At 38.5% G+C, this 19582-nt stretch overlaps 1 protein-coding gene across 1 annotated transcript in view; it reads left to right on the forward strand.

Moving 5' to 3' along the window:
- Positions 1–2600: 2600 nt before the first annotated feature.
- The window catches only part of ryr3 (ryanodine receptor 3), a 71385-nt gene continuing 54403 nt past the window's right edge, over positions 2601–19582 (forward strand). Inside the window, exons 1-3 of the mRNA XM_033991468.2 lie at positions 2601–2756; positions 16087–16206; positions 18595–18699. Of these exons, the coding sequence (XP_033847359.1) occupies positions 2709–2756; positions 16087–16206; positions 18595–18699 (273 nt within the window). The 5' untranslated portion in view covers positions 2601–2708. The remainder of the gene's footprint in view (positions 2757–16086; positions 16207–18594; positions 18700–19582) is intronic.

Here is a 19582-nt window from a genome sequence, read left to right on the forward strand (position 1 = left end):
TTTAAAATCTATATATGTTCTACTGTTATTTGAGATGAACACACTGAATCATGGTAGATGATACAATGCTCACATAGTATGGTTGTATTGATGTTTAATAGTGTATAGTGTATAAAACATTATATGACCTGTGCTGAACACCAGGCAGTACATTCTTAAAAATACCATTCTCTTTAACACACTAAATATCTATCTGTAAGCAGATAGATTAAGTAAAAGTACAGATACAGATAAAAAAAAAAATTCAATTAAAAGTATCAGATGGAAAATCTACTTAAGTAAAAATATTTTAGTACCCATTTAAGAATGTACTTGAAGAGTTGTTCATTTGTCAAAGTGTTTAATGATATTGATTAAAAGAATGATACATATTTTGGTCAAGAGTAGCAATATGAATCAATTTATAAGTTTTTCTCATGAATTTTGTGTATTTATTTTGTTTGCTCAAAGCCCAAGTTTGAACTCGAAAACTTTAGTCAGATGAAAAGTTCTTTTTACTTTTCAGTTCAGTTCAAAATGTAGTGGAGTAAAAACTACAGATACTGCTCTCAAATGTAGTGAAGTAAAAGTGAAAATTATCCACTATAAAATGTACTTACGTAAAGTACAGATACCTAAAAATGTAACTTAAGTACAGTATTTTACTGCTTAGTTTCCTTCCACTGTCTGTAAGTAATCAACATTTTTAATTAAACTAGAATTGTTCATCTTACTATATTATTTGAAGAACTAGTCCACCCATCAACCTCATCAAAGTTACCTGTAGGCGAGTGACTAGGTAATAAATGTCATGCTGCTGACATGTCGTCGCCATATCCAAGTTTTAGAGGCAAGCACTCTACAAAAATGGATAAAATGGAACTTACCTGCGGAAGAGCTATGTGCCACGACACTTTTCTGCAGCATTTGCACTAACGCTGATGATACAAACGTCAGCGCCCCGCGCACTGCACTGACTGACTGCCCTTTAACCAATAACAGCTCATCTTTAGGACTCTTGCGTTTCAACCGCAGGTGAAAACAGGGGAGCCCAGATGGCGGGATTATTAGAGTTAGTGTAATCTACTTGACTCTAATCAATCTGGAGAGAGAGAGCCAGTAAGTGTTACTGGAAATGATAGAGTATGTGTTTTACGCACAGGTGTCATTGGAAAAAAATAGCGTAGGCCTATAGGACTAAACATTAACAGACAGGCTACCTCTAACCCATGCTATTACTATAATTTAGGGTATAAATGATCCTGTCTGAAAACATAAACTGTGATAGGTGCTATATGCTGTAGCCCACATTAAAATACTTCTCACGAGAGACTGCCACAACAGAAGAGAGTTAGAAACTAAATTCAAAACATCACCCTCCATTATTACGTACACAGATACTGTCTTAATAAATTGCCAGAATGTTACAATTTCCACCACTGGATGTGATCGAACAGTAACCAGCATTATGTAAATAACGTCTTTCCACCAGATTTTTACATGTACGCGACTAGACAGCAGCTCAGTGCTCCACGTAGAGCAACACATGGTCCGTGTGTAAACACAATCTGGCCATCTGGAAAGATGTCTGTCACTGGGCTACACAGGTCAGAAGAAGCTCTAGTGTCATTGATACCACAACAACGGACATGACTGCATACGTCAACGAATAATCTGCATTTAAAAAAGCTACGAGGTACAGAACATTGTGAGTAGTCGCATTCACACTCCTAAACGAACCGGGCCCAAAGCCGGTCACAAACGTAGAGCAGCACCGGACAATATAATGAATGAGAGAATGAATAAATACATACATATTTATGAAAACTTAAGATGACTTGAACTCGATTCGATTGATATTCTTTATTTCACCAATTGCAGTTCAATAAGTGACCACTAGATGTCTGTAATGTATACAAAACTAGATTTTCTTCAATGAAACAGTGCTACAGACTTTACATTATCACAAAATAAATATTGTAACACTCTTAAAATAATTGCCCCAGTTTGAATGTTAGAAAGTTATTTGTCTGCTTTTATATATTGTCATAATCAATTCTACTTTAAGGAGCTGTCCTAAATTACACTATGCTTGCCTCAGATTGTAGAAGCAAAAGCAGCAATAAGAGCAGCGGCAGCTGTAGCCAGGCTTAGTGGACTGTACAAGCCTGAAATGTACTGTTTTTAATTATACCTAGTTTTTAACCTAATAGTATTAGGCCTAATGAATAATGACGGTCAAAATGATGTGAATATTTTCTGAGTGGCATAATAATAGTAAACGTAGAGTTTATAGAGTACTGCAGCTTCAGTGCGTCACCGTGCTCATTCATAACTTTGCAACATGAGAGACTATAGTTTAAACAGCTTCGAACCATGCGTCATTGGCACAAAAGACTTCCATGAATTGTCCCTCTGGCAGGACACGGCACCACGCTGCATCCCCAGTCTCTACCCCCAAAGACCTGTACGTGTCGGTCTGTTCATCCGCCCGTCCTGCACTGCTGCTGGGCTGGGGTCTGGGGCTGAGTGAAGAGGCGGGGGACAAAAAGGGGGGTCTGTCGGAGGAGAGCCGCGGAGAAGGGAGGAGGGGTGGAGGGGGGCTCGCCGGGCTGCCCTATATGGCTGTGGATGAGCTCTATGCTAATATCGGCTTGAGAGGCACAGCATCGCGTTTCTGCCGCCAGTCAGTGGTGGCTTGCAGAGTCTGAGCAGGCTCCTTCACAGCCATGGCTGAGGGCGGAGAAGGGGAAGATGAGATCCAGTTCTTAAGAACAGTAAGTAAAGCTCGTGTCTTGGGGCTGGGGCTGTCCTTTAGCGGTGCCATTTCCCACTCACCACTTTACGCACAGAGGGAACGAGCGTGCACGCGGTCAATTTACTTCAACGATCCGACTGTCATGACTGCGGAAGTTTGGATGAATTGCCCAGTTAGACTTGGATTTGCACGGCTGGAAATTGGTCCAGTTGCGGCAGGTCTCGGACTATGGCACACACCTGTCAGCAGGGCTCTCGCGCCGTGGAGAATGTCAATGAGAGCTGTTGCAGGTGCAAGGGCAAAATGATTTAAGGTCCGCATTCCGAGCCATTTGAAGTATCACAGCCTAATCTACATGTCACAATAATCACACAAAGTCGTGTTAAAGCTGCCGCAGCTGTTTTATTTAGATGGATGGTTTCTCTTTGACTCTGAGAGTTCTAATAAGTTGTTGCTTGCACTCACGCTTACCCCCTGCGATTACTATTTTAGTTGTTTGACGCAGATTGGTTACGAAGTCCCTGCTCTATGTGGATATGCACTGCAGTTATACTTGTAAATGATATGACAGCTTGTATGTTGGTGTGGTGGGAATATTTTTTGGTTAGGCCATGGACACGTATGGCTCATAGTTGCCTAGATGTTGCATTGAGGGCATTGGGGACGGCGATTGGGACTGTCGTAGGCTTTGTCTGTGAAGCAACTATATACATCTCTATATAGTTACAATTCTGTCCTTAAACGCATGCGCACACAATGGCATAATGCATTGTAGAAGTTACATTTATACCAATTCCCTCCACCATTGACAAGGATGCTTGGATAAAGTTATCACATTCCCATCCATCAGGTTGACAAGTACAGCCTACATTTTCCATATGAGCTCACACACTCTATACCCTTTTCTCTCCAGAAAACAAGTAGCTTTGAATAATTTGTCTTGCATAAAATAGCTCCTTGTGCTTGGTGCTATGGTGTACACCATGATAAAGGAGTAGTACAGATGTATTCTGCACAGTCTTTATGGGTTCTCTATGGTACATTTAGAATTGATGGGAGATGTAGTTTCAGGTTTTGAATGTCATCAGATGTATTTGGATCTCTGATCTATAAAGAATAAATTAAAAGGATCTGATCCTGATAACCTTATATGTTTCATGTAAGATGCCCTTCCAGAACCAAGTGCACTCTGTTTCATTTATAAGGGGTTGTGTGTGGCAAAAAGAGTAAACGTACACTTGCATGCAGTGAATTTGACTTTTAAATAATTTCAGATTTGATATTATAACCCAATAAGCGTAATCTGTTCTCTAGGGTCAAAGTACTTTGTGTATCTGCAATATACCAAACTGGAGTCATTATTTTAAAGCTGTAGTAGTTCAAATGCCTTTATTTAAGATTAATTGCTTAGAGGTTGGGTATACTGAACAGATTTATTACCAACAAGATTTACAATACATGCAAATGTGATTTGTAAGGGAAAAGCTATATATCTAACTTGCATTAGTCTTCTGTTACATCTGAGCAAACATTATTAGAGCCATTGGGAAAATGCAAACAATAATGATTATATTCAAAGATTGTCAGTACCATTTTTTAAATGTATTTATAGCAGCAGAGTGGATACAGTATTCAGGTTCAGTGATGACTTGAGTGTATCCTGCCATGGTTTCTCTGGCTAAGACAGAAATGTGTTCTGTGTTAAGCTACCAGACACCGTGAATTTCTCCTGAGGGGATCTATAAGTATTTACCTATCTATTTATTTACCCATATCGCTGTCTACAGTGTTCTTTTTATTTGACTGTTTTGAACTGGAAAGACATCCTGCTCAAAGCTCAGTTTCACTGGGAGAATGGCTTAACAAACAAGATCAAATAAAGGACTAAACGGAAACTATTATATCAGAGGAACTACACTTGAACTGGATCATGACCAGTGACAGCTGAAGTAACTCTTCTTAGCAAGTGACCGCTGAGTTTGTCTGATATAGCTAAGCGTAAAGGTTAGGGTCAGTTTAACAAGTACAGTTGGTTCCATATGGAATGTATTTTTCTGTCAATATTGATATTGTCTTGCTGTCAATGTGGTAAGATCTATGATAATCTATGATAAGGCCCACAAATTACAGGAAACTTGTAGTAAACAAACTAACATTTTACTTTTGTAAAAATATAAGTTTATGGGATATAAATATAATTTGCTGTTTCTTCATTGCTCTTATATTTAACTCAGATTTAACAGACAGGATAGTAGATTTAGCACACATATTGTCCATCACTACTGACAAGTTGTAAACTCCAATGGCTCAATGTTTGGGTCAGAAAACTGCAGCTCTTGCGCAATATTGTAGCCTGCAGTTATCACAGAGGTTTGTTAAACACAGTATATCAGGTGGTGTTTTCTCTATCATGTTTTTGCAACGAAATGGGGAATGGCAAAGGCTTTAAAATGCCATTTGTTGTATGGATTGCATTTTAATCCTACTATTTGTGTGTCCTGTGATATGCTGACCCATGCCATCTCTAGTTTCCACTGTCACAATGGCATCCCACTTATCTGATGACAACAGCGAAGTGAGCAAGTGGGGCTTCCCTAAGGTCCACACTGCCTAGTTATCAAAGCTCAGTGCTGAGAGAAACCTTTGCCAAAAGGAAACACTAAAGTACAACATTACAGCTATAGCTTGTATACAGTTGTACTTTAAATGAGTTGTACTTGTCTAACTAATGTTGTCAATGAGGGCATTCACCTTGGTGCTAGTTGAGAGCACATGAAATTAGTAAACACAGCTAAACTGATTGAGACTTAACTATTACATGTGTGTTTCAAAATGGTTCCAATCCTCCACATAAGCAACTGAGCAAGTAAGCAGAAATCAGTAGGACTAAACCTTATCTCCTGAGTACGAGATGGGGGAATTGTCAATAGTATTAGGACAAATATAGAGTGATACTAACCAAAGTACTATGTACTGTATGTATTAGGGTCTAATAATATATGTACGTGGACCGGGAGGCCTAGAGCGATTTTGTTTTTAGTTCTAATTCAGGAGTTTGTAAGTTCATTACTGACCCTCTCCTTCCTGTTCCTCCAATAAAAAAGGACATGCCATCATGTTCTTTATTCTACCTCCTTCAGTTTTATAGTTTTTGACATGTCCTGTCTACCTATACTTGGTTTGATGTCTTGGTCTATGTGGTCTTGATTTCAAACTATGTAAAACATTGTCAAAGTGATCAACGAGGATCATTACTTTCAGATACTGTAGTGGACAGAGATGTGAGGTGGTGACATAGGTCTCTAGACATTGTTAATCAATTTGGAGTCAGACACTCTCTCACCTTGCTGATGATGTGTAACAGTGGGAACCCTGGCAGTGGCAGGGGATTATTTGTCAAAGGAAACAGCAATGAACAACAACTCAGTAAAGGTTTCACCTCTGCCGCAAAGTGAAGACTGTTGCCCCTCTTGTAACTCTATAGTGGGACACTTCAACGCTCCTCTGTACCGCCCTGAGAGAGACAAAAGTTTCAATTACTCAGCAGTCAGCATGTCCAAAATATCAGAACTCTCAAAGAAGTGTACTCAAAATCAGCTAATTACACCATTTTACATCATGTGATAATGTTATGCTTTATTTGATTTCAGCTGGTAAAAATAATAATAATAATAAAATAATTACTTTGCTGTTTTGCAGTTTGCTTAATTGCAAAAAAGGTTAGTTATAACTCTGATCTCTCTAAGATAAGTAAATTAAATAGGCTTATATGGATTTGATAACAATATAGGCTTACTAGTTATTAACTAATGGGATGAATGACCCAAAGGAGACATCTAGCATACATAGGCTCCATTCTCACTTGAACTTTAAGACAGTCTTTTTATTTATTTAAAAGCGTTTGTCCAGTTGGTAGAGACATGGTCAGAGATGGTTAATTAGAAGCAGCTGTCAGTCCAGCAATATGTCTGCAAAATATTACATTAATAATTCTTCCTGGAAGATTTATATACATTTTCTGTGAGTATTCAAGAGGTAAGGTCAATATTAATATGCATATTGACATGTTTTCTCATTTAAATTTCTATACTCTGACAAAGCATTCAGACATGCAACTAATGCTACCTGTTAAGGCTATTCTTAGCAGCCACTGCATTTTACTCTTCTAGTCTTCTTGTATCTATTGTATCTTCTTCTTGTATCGATTTATATAGGGACAAAGCCTCATAACATTTCATCTCTTTTCTGTGTCTTGATTGGGGCAAATGTAAGACAATTTTATTGAGCTAACAGCAGGCCTGTTAGCTTAGTCTGGTGAGTAGCAGCTACCGCACCTGCAGCTAATTAGCTTGTCTGCTCTGTGGTCATTAGTAAATTTATTGAGGTCATAGAGAACAGACTAATGATATGTTCAAAATAGAAAAATTATTATTGTTGAAAAGTAAAAAAGGAAAAAACCTTTTCCTTTAGAGTGTGACTTGACATTTGGTGTACATTAGCAGCATAGCATTAGCTAGCAGGATTCAGTATGACCGTGGATGGTGTTTTTGTCACTTGACTTTGTCCTCAGTAAAGTACAAGAGAGATTAAAAGACCTTATATTTATAGTAAGTGTCTTGGTTTGAAGTTTATAAGTCAAAATTTGGCTACTAGAAAATTTGCATATTGAAACTAGGCTGTTTCACTAAAATATCTTGAAGTCCACACACTTTTTGTAATATATCGAAGACTAAGCATTATTTAAGTGAACCTATTATGAAAAAATAAGAGCTTTTAATCATGTTATAGTTGTTTCCTCTCGCCTTTTATCCACTTGAAATTGTATTTAGAGTGATTCATGCCTGTTTGAGCTGATTTTCAAAATGCCATATTGCAGATCAACCACTAATATACTGTACACCCAATTTTATTTTCTAAGTTGATGATACATGTGGGATTTGGCAGGGTCTTGTAACCATTTTGGAACAAATGAAAAAATAAAAAATTAAAATCCACTGCTCACTAGCGTGATCTGCAGCTATCCATAGGAGGGGCCAACAGCTGCATGTGGAAGTCACTGGACTTATTCCTTATATTAAGTCAGATGAATATTGTGATTTAAAATGAGCAAATTGTTACATAATGATCCACGGTTGTCATAAATGATAACTATATAACAGACACAAGCACTAATTTATTCCTGTCTGCACAATAATATTATTTTTTTATATATCATATATTTAAATTTTATTTTCTTATTGCATATTTTTTACTCATCAACAAACTTAATAGTGACAAGCACATTGGCAGGTTCTTTATGACTTGTTATGGATCACCTCTCATAAAAAAGTGACTTTACTCAACATACTATTTGTGAAAGTAAATTAAGGAGATTTTTGACATTCCAGACCTTACAATGCCTAAAGAGTTATTTAACCTTAGTGAACCAGGTAGTGCACTTGTTGCTCTATAAAGGCCAGGTGTTGTTCGGTCCCAACCTGGTGCTCCAGTAGCCACTGCAGAGGGCTTATTTGGGGTTTATGTTGTTCTGAGGCCTGCAGCATACCAAAGCCAGGGCTCTGGAGGTTTAAATTTAGCCTTTTTAAAGACGATGCTTCCACAGCACATACAGCTCTGCTCTCTGGCACGCCACTATGCTACTAGCTGCACCTCAGTCAGGACAGGATGAGACCAATGACACTTTAACACCATTTTTATAGGGATGAAGTCACATTTAGATATCATATGCTTGATACCACAAGGTAATATACAACATATTTCTAAGTTTAACAGACGCCGAGACTCAGGAGTTGATGGGGAGCCAGACCTTGTACATTTCCGCCGTAGTAATTTTTTAATGCAGGGTTTGGCTGTGGATTAGCACCCGAATTAGTTTGTTTAACAATGTTTAGCAATTTGAAGTTCAAACATGCCTTGTATACAGATATTACCTCTCTGTAATGGCTTTAGGGTGATGTAAGATGTTGAAGTCTTGACAGAGCCTGACATGCGAGGAGTCCGATGTCAGCGTAGATGAGGAGGGATAATTACAAACATACAGTATGTGAGCAAGCGTCATATCACATATCCAATTTATAAAAGCCTAACCAAAATAAAACATGCAGCCACTAGTTTGTCATGGATTCTCAAACCTAGAGAGGTTTCTCGTTCGCTTTGGAAGTCAAGTTTTATGCTGTCCATTTTGAATTCTTGTTTGTCCGTTTTATAGTTTCATGTTTGTACTAGAGTTGGCCATCTCAGGCTGAGCCAGAGACAGAAGTGTAGTAGGCTGATCTAAGCCTCCTGGTCTTGATAGAAATTGAATGTGAAAGATTTCCCTCCCGTATTGATCGAGTCAGCAGTAAAGGCAATGCAGACCAGAGTTGTTTGGCAGCAGACTGGACAGGAGACTGGCCATCACAGGGACACAGACCTGATGTGCACTTAAACAGTGGCAATTTTAGATCATTTTTCAGCATTTTGTTTTGCTCACTAGTAGCTTACTAGTAGTGCATGAGAATGTGTCTAAAAATAAAGCTTAAGGTCCATATTATGAATTAATAAAGCCTGAGCCTTGGTTACTAAATCTGCCATTGTTCATGCAGGCTCCTCTCATGCACATTTGCATTATGTGACAGTGGTCTGTACACACAGCGGCCACAGTGTCTTGATTTGTTCTTTGTGACTCTGGTCCAATGTGTGAGAAGAAGTGGCAATTAGGGTAATTACAGTCGAAGTGGCAAGGGTTTTATCTTACCTAAACCTGTGAAGCTGCTGAGTCTAAAAGATCACAGATAATAAGGTGGAGAAAGCTGACTCATTGTGCAATGTAGTGTCACTTATTTGTAATGTTCAATGCACAAATATAAATGCTGGACATTTTTGTTCATGTTCAAATTACCAAAACAAAACATGGGAGAGATCACAGAAAAATCTGTCTATCTCTATAACCTCTTCATCAACCCACTGTCATAGTTTAAGCTGTAACTGTCAGTCAACTGGCCGTTTCATCGTGTGTGACATTTGTGTGCTGTTTAGACTGATGGGGATGTGTTCACCTCATCATGTATGTGCTGGATACTGTGTACTAAATCCTCTTCCATTTTCTCCGAGAGCAGACTCAGCAACAGAGTGACTGAAGTGTCAGCTCTGCAGTGTAGATGAAGGGGAGGCTTATAGCCTCAGGTGGATGAATCTCACACATGTGAGCGCTCTGCAGATGAGGATGATGGAGTGTGCAGACGCTGCTATGTCCCTGACCGGATCCCGTCCCGTGGCAGAGGTGGACGGCTCAGCCTTGTGCACGCTTGGGAGCCTCGGTTATTTAAAGCCTGGATCAAGCAATATGAATGCAAAGTATACCACGAAAATCCAATTTGTTGTACGAACACCATATAAATCTTAAAGGCAGTGATCCATAGTACTGGGTTGTGAGGCAGAACTTGTTTCCCTGTTAAGTTTTATTTGAGTTTAAAGTCACAGTTTTATGGTCCACACAATGGGAAGATCCCTGCTGCCAAAGGCATGATGTTGTCTCCTGTGTTTTGTACAGAGCATTTCAGTGAGTGTGAGGCAGAGTGCAGGACCACTGTATGACAGACACATGGGGCCAGCCTCTGGAGCGACCTGTCAACATAAAATATGGCAGCTGTGGAGTTGAGCTCATTAGCTGTTTGTCACTCCTTACTCCCTCTGTGTTCTGCTGGCTTTGTTGTTTTGTTCTGCCGCTTCAGCTACAATAGGAAATCAATCTTTATCAATTGGAGAGACATTTTGCACTGTTGCAGTGGTGTGGCTATGTTGTTTTTTTCATATGTGTGGACGTTTTTGTTGATGTACTCTAAAACATGAAGCTCAGCTTGTACTTAGCACCTAGACTGACATTTATGAGAAACATGACTCCTGTGGTCACAGCCATTTAGACGGACTACACTACACAACTACAAGACAGTGTGAACAAGGAGACAAACGCCATGGAATCTTCCTCATTCACTGTCCTACCTAGGACAGCAGCCTCTACCTCCTGCCCCCTGTGGTCCTGCTGTTGATATCCAATGAGCATGTGCAAAGCATGCTTGTCAAAATAGCAGCGCTGAGGGATTGAACAGATTCACCTTTTCTCAAGTTCACATTGGTGGCAGTGGCGCTCGGCCTGTGGGAGTGGATTTGGCTCAGGGGGGCACGCGGAGTTCTCAGGTTTCGGTTGTGGGTGCATCTCGCTGCTCAATGCACCACCACCTGTTGCTGTCTGTTCAATAACATGGAACTGCCACAAGGGGGTAAACCAGTGAGAGAAATGTCCTAAACAACCTGCAAAAAGTCCTCATGCACAAGATGGAAGGAGACGATTTGATTGTTTGGAAAGGATGGAGAGCTGTGGTTATTTTAACAAACAACAATGGCTGAAAAATGTATCCAAATTAGAAGGGTTGATCTGAGCTAGCTGCTAAGATGCTACTTTTGGAAGTTTATATAACATCAATTTTCTGTTTAGAACTTTGTTGTTTTTAGACTGATGTAATAAGGTTTTGATATGCAGGCCATGCAAATAGGGCTGCAGTGATTAATCAGAATAGTATTGACTAATAGATTCTTAAAACACATGTATTGTAATTTGAAAGTCATTACCATTATTTGGACTATACAGACACTAAAACACATATAAAAATACTTTTTTATAAGTAGTCATGTTTTGTTAGTTGCAGCCCTGCCTGCTGTTGTTTTAGTTCAGCTGCTAATAGTTTTTTCATGATACTAAAATTTCAAACTCGATTTTGATACTAAGGAATAGATCTGATTCCGATTCCACAATGACAACAAAAACACCCAAGAAAAAACAAACAAACAATAGAACATGGTTTTAAACCTTAAATTATAGTACTTTCCTTTATATTACCATGTGGATTTATATCTGTGTAATCCCTCAGTGGTCCAGGTAGGTTCCATAGTTGGTCCATGGGCGTATACTAGTCTATGTGTCTTATACTTGTTCTGATACAGCTCACAATTATTCTAGAGATATTCAGGAAAGGTTTATCTATGTCCTGTGAATGTGAGTTTTTAGTATAAATACCTGCTCAAATGAGTTTCGATACTAGTTTTAGCGTTAATTAGTATCTGATTTCCAATAGTTTAACAACCTTAGCTGCTAATATTTTAGTGTTCTCTCCAATTTTAAGCATGTGGATTTGTTTAAGTTGCGCACTGTGAATATTGGTTTGAAAATATAATCACAACGAGACTTTTTGTTCTCATTTTTTTTTAAACAGCTGAGCACTCCCAACCCTGCCTTACCTCAAGCCCTGGGACTTGCCCTATACATAGTTGTGGTGGTGGGCCTTTAGCGGTCTAGCAGATGGCACACTGCTGCTGTGATATCACTTTGCTTTAGATTCACATTCTCTGGCTCCCAGTCAAGTCTGCAACGCACAGGCCGATTGAAAAGCTTATAGGAAGCCATAGTTGACACATGGTCGCTGCACCCGTGAAAAAGTCGGATCAGACGCTTCCAATTTTAATGAGAGCGCTCAGATATATAGCTACAGCTGACCTCATAACGCAGCGCATGACCTTGTTTTATTTAGAGGGAAGTTGACCCAACCAAAATACGATTTACACAGATGTCTCAAGTTGCCATTGAGTGTAGTGTCCAGTATTCATTATAAAGGACTATAATGAGCATCTGATTTCATCTACACTTCCTGGTACATCTAAACTAGACAAGAACTGCAGTGGTGGATCAAGTACTCGATTTTGTTACTTCAGTAAAAGTTTAGATACAGAGATGTGAAAGTAAAAGTTTCACATGAAAAAGTAAGTATTTAAGTGCCCGTTTAAAAATGTACTTCCAAAGTAAAAAGTATTTCACACAAGTGTTGGTAACTGGTGTTAAATGTTAATATTTAGTCAATAGTAGCTATAAAAATCAATTTAAAACATTTTATTATAAATTTTGTGATTTTATTTTTGTTTGCTCAGAGCTGAAGCTTGAACACGGAAACTTTTAGTGAGGATGTTACCACAACTATGGTAAAAATAACTCCCCAAATCATATGAAAAGTACTTTTTACTTTTCAATCCAGTTCAGAAATGTAGTGGAGTAGAAAGTACAGATACATGCTCTCAAATGTAGTGAAGTAAAAGTAAATAGTTTCCACTGTAAAATTTACTCCAGTAAAGTTCAGATTTAAGTTCAGTACTTTACTACTTATACTTCATTACCTTCCACCACTAAAGAACTGTATGTTTACAAAAAGCCTGTCAAAAGTATAGAAAATGAGATACTAATCGATATCGCGATATTAACTGAAACAAGAATCGATATCTCAACATACTCAATATATCACCTTATGTTTATTCATTACTTTCCTTATTAGGCCAAAATTAGCCTTAGTCCTGGTGTAATCTCTATTAAGTTTTTAGTGTTTATTTACTTGAGTTTCACTAGTTTTTGTTTCATTATAGCTGAGATTATTGAGACAAAAGTATATTAAAATATTGCAGTAATATCAATATTGTAGTTCTCAACAGCCATATTACAAAACTCCCAAATCATGTGCATCCGTATTTAGTGTTGTCATGATACTAAAATTTCAAACTCGATTTTGATACTAAGGAATAGACTCGATACTCAAAAACGTTTTTCTTTAGCCAATACAAATATGTGTGTAATCTCTGAGTTGTCGAGGTTGGTTCCATAGTGGTCCATGGGCGTATACTAGTCTATGTGGTTCTAATACAGCTCACAATCATTATTTGGGGAAAGGTTCATTTCTGTCCTGTGAATGTGACTTTTTTAGAATCGATATCTGCTCAAATGAGTATCTAGTTTCGGTACTAGTTTCAGTATTGATATCAATTAGTATCTGATTTTTGATATTTTTAACAACTATAGCTCTAATAGTATCCCTAGGACTATACTGGGCATCTAATTTTAACTACACTTCCTGGTACATCTAAACAACATCACATGTAATTTGTTGAAAGTGTTTTGTTTACAAAGCATGCAAGTCAGAACCATTAGCCTACACACCTAAAGGTGCATTACTTTCAGCTGACATTTGCCACCTGTCATTCAAATAGCATCGTACCAATAATGACCTGTTACACATTTAAAGCAGCTTAAAGCCAGCCGCCACAGACCAACACAAATATAGTATCAGGGAGGGTGCCAGGTCCCACGACTGCTCCAAGGCCCCAGAATCCAGACCAGATCCAAAGAAACCTCTGTTTTTATTTGGTTTAAGAGGTGGAAAGTCTGCAGCCCATATTGACTTTCTTCATTACCGTGACCCACCGTGACCTGAAACTTTCAACTCAGGCAGACAAATGAGTTAGACCTAAATAGCTTGCTGGATGGATTAATTTTAGGTAGGACATCTGGTCATTTGCTTTGCTACGGTTAATTACTAGATCACGAAAACACTGTAAATATTTTAAATTAGAGCCAGATAAAGTTAAATTGATGCCGTTAAGGATGTCTTTATAGCAATACAGTGAAAATAGGGTTTTCATTATTTTTATATTGCTGCTTTGTCTGATTCATTAAATGTATTTTCTTAGCACAGGGCATTATTCAAGAATTGATTAATTAGTTGAATCACTTCTTTCTTTGGTGCTTTTACCCTAGCTAGCAAGTGGAAATGTCAGCAATGCAACACAAAAGGAAGATATTTGTTTAGAGAATAATTGGGGAAAAAGGAAACGTAAAAAGGAACTAAACATCAAAATAACTTTAAGTTTTAATTACATTGTCTACTGTTCCAAGTCTTTTTAGCAATGTTAGAGCAAACTTTCTGATCAAAAACAATCAAAAACTGAGTGTGTTTTGTCTCCTGTGGCCACTGCAATTTCAAGTACTACATGACATCACACAAGACTGAGCTGGTTATGGCCAGGTGTTTCTTAATGCAAACACCTGGCTGCAGGGGCGGAGTTTGGACCCACTGCTCGTTATACCCTCAGACCACGCTCGTCGTTTCTCCTCACTCTCCCCTTTAGTCCTCCAAGGACTGCCCAGCTAGAAGGAGTTTAGGGGTGGGGTGGGGGGTGATGGGCTGACAGCAATAGACGGGTAACTTTTCTGATATGGCTTCATTTGTTTTGTTATTTGTTTTTTGTTTTTTTTTTGCTTTACCAAACACAAAACCTATATCTGCTACTGTTGCAAGAAAAAATCTGTTACATATTTTGAATAAGTATAACTTGGATTTGCATAATTCAGTTTTGTATGGATTGTTCTGAAAAGTTAATTACTGCTTCAGGCCACTTTTGAATCTTAGCAGCAGTGGGAGGCAGCAATAGCATTAATTAGACTCAGCTTGCCTTAAGTTGTACACTGCTGGAAAATCAATCTCTGGCCAAGTTCTATATTCTATTACAAACAATGCATCTAATTACAATAGTGTTTGTTGAATAGTGCTTAAAGTTGGTGGTCTTGCTCTCACCTCCTGAATCACTGAGCCCTGTATCTAAATCTGTTGTATTAATGCTGCTGTGAAGGCGGTGGGAACCATAGCAACCATCAACACAGCCTGGAGTGGGATGTGAGCTGGCACATACACACACGTACGCACACACAAAAGGAAAATCAATATCTCTGTGTGTAGTATAGAGGGCAGTCCCCATAACACCAGACTCTGAAATGTTTTGTGGGTTCGCTAGAATAGATCTAGCATCTCTTTAGTACAAACATCCTATTGTTTTTTTATTGGGAACATACTATAAAAGTTTGTAATAGACAGCAATATGTTAAATTGTATTTGGAACGATAATAGTAACTTTCTAAAAATATTTAAGTGGGACTAAAAACCTCCTCCCACAATCACATTTCAAATAGAGCTGCTAAACTGGGCAGCAGTCGGGGCACTTCTGTGTGATGTCATGCAGTACTTGAAATTGCAGTAGCCACTCGAGGGAGCACACACTTTTGAAGTATTTCTGACCAGAATACTATAAATATACATAGTAGTTGTCACTAAAATGACCAAAAAGGACCAAAAACAGATAGACAATGCTATTAAAACACCATGAACAAAGTTTGTAGCAAAAATACGTTGATTTAGTGTTTAGTTTCAGTTTATTTAAGTGCTGTGTTATTATTGACAAATATTTTTAACAATTCAAGTATTTTACTGACTGAAATCACTATTGTTTTACTATTTTTGATGATCTGATCAAAATATTTTCTGTGTTTTGTTGCAAAAATAAAATATTATGTTTTAAATTATTAAAACATAATATTTTAATAATATTAAAAATAATATTAAAACACAATATTTTAATAAATTATTATTATTACATATTATGTTTTTTTTTGTCCATATTTGTCATCATTCTGAAGCTCATGGATTACTGCTGTGTGTGTGCAGGATGATGAGGTGGTGCTCCAGAGTGTGGCCGTCATCGAGAAGGAGCATCGCAAGTTCTGCCTGGCCGCGGAGGGCTTGGGCAACCGGCTCTGCTACCTCGAGTCCACCTCTGAGGCCAAGGTAAGGACTCCACCACACCACACGCACACATCAGGCAAAACTCAGAGGAAAAATGAACTGAGCGCATTCAAATAGAAATACATCAGAGTTGGTGTGGGACAATTTCTGTTGGTGGTTTTCAGATTCAGATGGGGGCAAGAGCCACATTGTACTTTGCTATGAAATGTCCCAAAGGTAAATTCACAAATGGTTATGATTATGCAGTGACATCGTTTAATTTGAAAAATGAAATGAGTGGCACTGAGGCAGAACTATGAGCAGGTTACCAGACAAAATGTGTCTCTTTGCTTTTATTGTCCCCTTTTTTGTTCATGGAGCTTTTTAAATTATTTAATCAACAGATGGACTCAGAAACATGTTGTTTAAGGAGAGAAAGATTCAGTTCAGCCATGTGTGATCCAGAGTCTGTTTCAGTAGTACATGTGTGTGTGTCTGCAGTGTTTTCTATGACTGTTGAGTTGATTTTTTTGTTTTAGATGGCAGGTACAAACTAAATATTTAGCAGTTGTAGACTTTTTTGTCATCTGCATAACCTCTGTTGACCTCTAGAATCTTGTAATTGCAAGTGAAAACACAATTCTACTATTTTACTTTTTAATTAATGTAAATCTGAGTTGTGAAATCTCCCTTTAATTAAAAAGTTTGTAAAAGTGTAAAAGTGAATTGATAGGGAAATTTTGTTGTCCTGCTGATGGAGTGTCTTTAAAAGTTTTACACAATATCAAAGTTGAAGTAATCTAGGAAGTGCAGCTCACTTAAGTTTATGAAGCTGTCCCAGCCATAAACGCCCAACTCATTTTTTATTTGGGACTGGCAAAAACTTGTGTTCTGATGAGTGATTTTTGGGTAATTGGTAATATGTTATTTTCGTGAGAAGCTGAGTGTGGTAAATATGAAATATATGCTAATTAAAATAATGTGTATTTAATGGCTTGTGCCAACAGTGCAGCAGGTCTGGATATATTCTTGGCTGGCTTCTTCTTGACAGTGTAAATCAAAGAGACACTAAAACCAGTAGCCTCAGACTGTGGTCTCCATCTGCTTTGCTAAAGTGCAGACACTTTGCATTGAGTTAATTAGAGAAAGAGCATCTCCAAAGGAAGGTCCAGTGGACAGCTGATGCACTCCAACTTTAGTCTTTTCTACAGCCAGAAAACCCAAGACCTAAAGCAATGGCAGTGGATATGTGACACAGCTCTCAGCTCTAAATACACACTTACACAATACATTTTAACTGAATCACTCACCCTATATGAGCTCTGCTTCCTTATCTGATTGTGATGTCTTAGAATGATCATCTCTGGTCCAGAGGGGCATCTTAGTAATATTACTGTTATCCATGTGGAAGGATGATGTACTTTCAGTATGTGCATAGTACAAATGTGAGGTATCCTGTTGTCAATAATAGCATAATGGCATATTTGCTGCTGGTTTGACCTGGCTTTACACGTTGTAATGTGGCAGGGTGATAAGCAGACGATCACAGCCTCCACACCAGGATGCTTTGCTTCACAAGCTGTGCAATTCAAGCTCAGGTCCAGTGAAGGAAGTTATTAGGAAGTGTTAAGACCTGGCAACCATGTTCCAGCTTATCCTCTACTGACGATTATGTTTGTGTTATGAAGGTAGACTCTGTCACACCTCTATCTTCTGATCTGGGATAGGGGGTAAAAATGGGTGAAAAAATTTGATTCCGCCCTACAATTGTCTAGTCTCAGTTGTGAGAGTTGAGTTCCATGATGGTTCTCTGTTTCATGTCTGGGTTCTCCTGGATGGTTCCTGTTCTGTTCTCTCCTGCTGTGCCTCCCAGAGCTTCACGTGTTGAGTTTCAGTGCAGGCTCTGCTCATTATCACCACAGCCCTTCCCTGCGCTCACATTTCTCACTTCACTGCTCGGATCAGGGGTCAAGTGCTTCTGTTACTGAGTCCGGCAGACGCCCAGTACTTACATCTCCACAACACCTCTAACTATAAGTAATGAGGAATAAAGATACAGGCAAAGTAACAATACAAGCAGTATTGTGCAGTACCAAAGGTTTCAAATTTCTGCCCCAGACTTTTACAATGCGTTTCATGTGGTAAGTCTCTGGCTGGTACTTTCTTTTATATCACCATGTGGTCTTATATCTGTGTAATCCTCCAGTCGTCCAGGTAGGTTTCATAGTGGTTCATGGGTGTATACCAGTCTATGTGGTCTTATACTTGCTCTGATACATTTCAAAATCGTTCCAAAGCTATTCAGGAGAGGTTCATTTCTGTCCTGTGAATGTGACGTTTTTAGTACTGATACTTTCTCGAATGAGTATATAGTTTCAATACTAGATCAGTATCAGATACTATTGATAACCCTAATTGATGCCTGGTTTTGATTTTCCCTTCCTGTCACAGTATGTTCCTCCAGACCTGTGCATCTGTAACTTCGTGCTGGAGCAGTCTCTGTCGGTGCGAGCTCTGCAAGAGATGCTGGCTAACACCGGACAGAGCAGCGAAGGGGTGAGTGCTGTACTTTCTACTCCCTAATATTATTTCTATTTCTTTAGTACCATATTAAACAAAATGTGAAAGGTGCCAATCCAAAGGTGTGTTCACACTTCAAGATACAGATTCAAGATTTAAATTGTCAGTGTCATAGAAAAACAATGAACACTGTGTAGTTTTGATGTAAAGTGCACACCAAAAGTGCATGACCCAAAGGCCCTTATACAACACCGAAGTAGATGTCTAAACTGGGACTTAACCTGAAACTAAACCTGAACTAGACCAGAGGGGTGTACTACAAAGCTGAATGGACATAGCCATGCTTTAATTCATTGAGCTGGCTTCTCAAAGCCTGAACGTCAGCTCAGAGATAACGAGTGTTACGAAGCCGGTTAGAGATAGGATTTGTAAAGCCAAAGTTTGATCTTCAGTCTGCTCATGGGGAAAGGGGTGTGTGCCTCGTCATTTGACCAGTTTTTATACACAGAATGGACTGTCTGATGAACATCTAAACATAAAATATTAAATTATAAAAGCTACTAATAAAAAACAAAATAGTTTTCTGTAAATTGACCAATATCTAGCAAATTATTTCCATTCTACTTTTTTGCACATTTTAACAGGTTTAGTTTCATAAATAGTACCCTAAAATACATTGGAAAAAGCAGCACACTTTATGCTCACTGCTTCATTCAATAGTTTCTGATGTAGATCCAGATTGTGAGCATAAATCTCCCATGTGCATGATACACATCACTGCCATTGGGCAAACAACCCAGGAGCAAGGTGGGTTTTTTAAAGTCCTCAGGAAAATGCATGGTGTGATCCACGCTGCGCATACAATGGAATATAAAACTAATGAATTTGGAGGCAGACTTTTTCTCCAAGGACCAAAGAA

Source organism: Periophthalmus magnuspinnatus, chromosome 24 (assembly GCF_009829125.3).
Source record: "Periophthalmus magnuspinnatus isolate fPerMag1 chromosome 24, fPerMag1.2.pri, whole genome shotgun sequence".
Taxonomy (NCBI): Eukaryota; Metazoa; Chordata; class Actinopteri; order Gobiiformes; family Gobiidae; genus Periophthalmus; species Periophthalmus magnuspinnatus.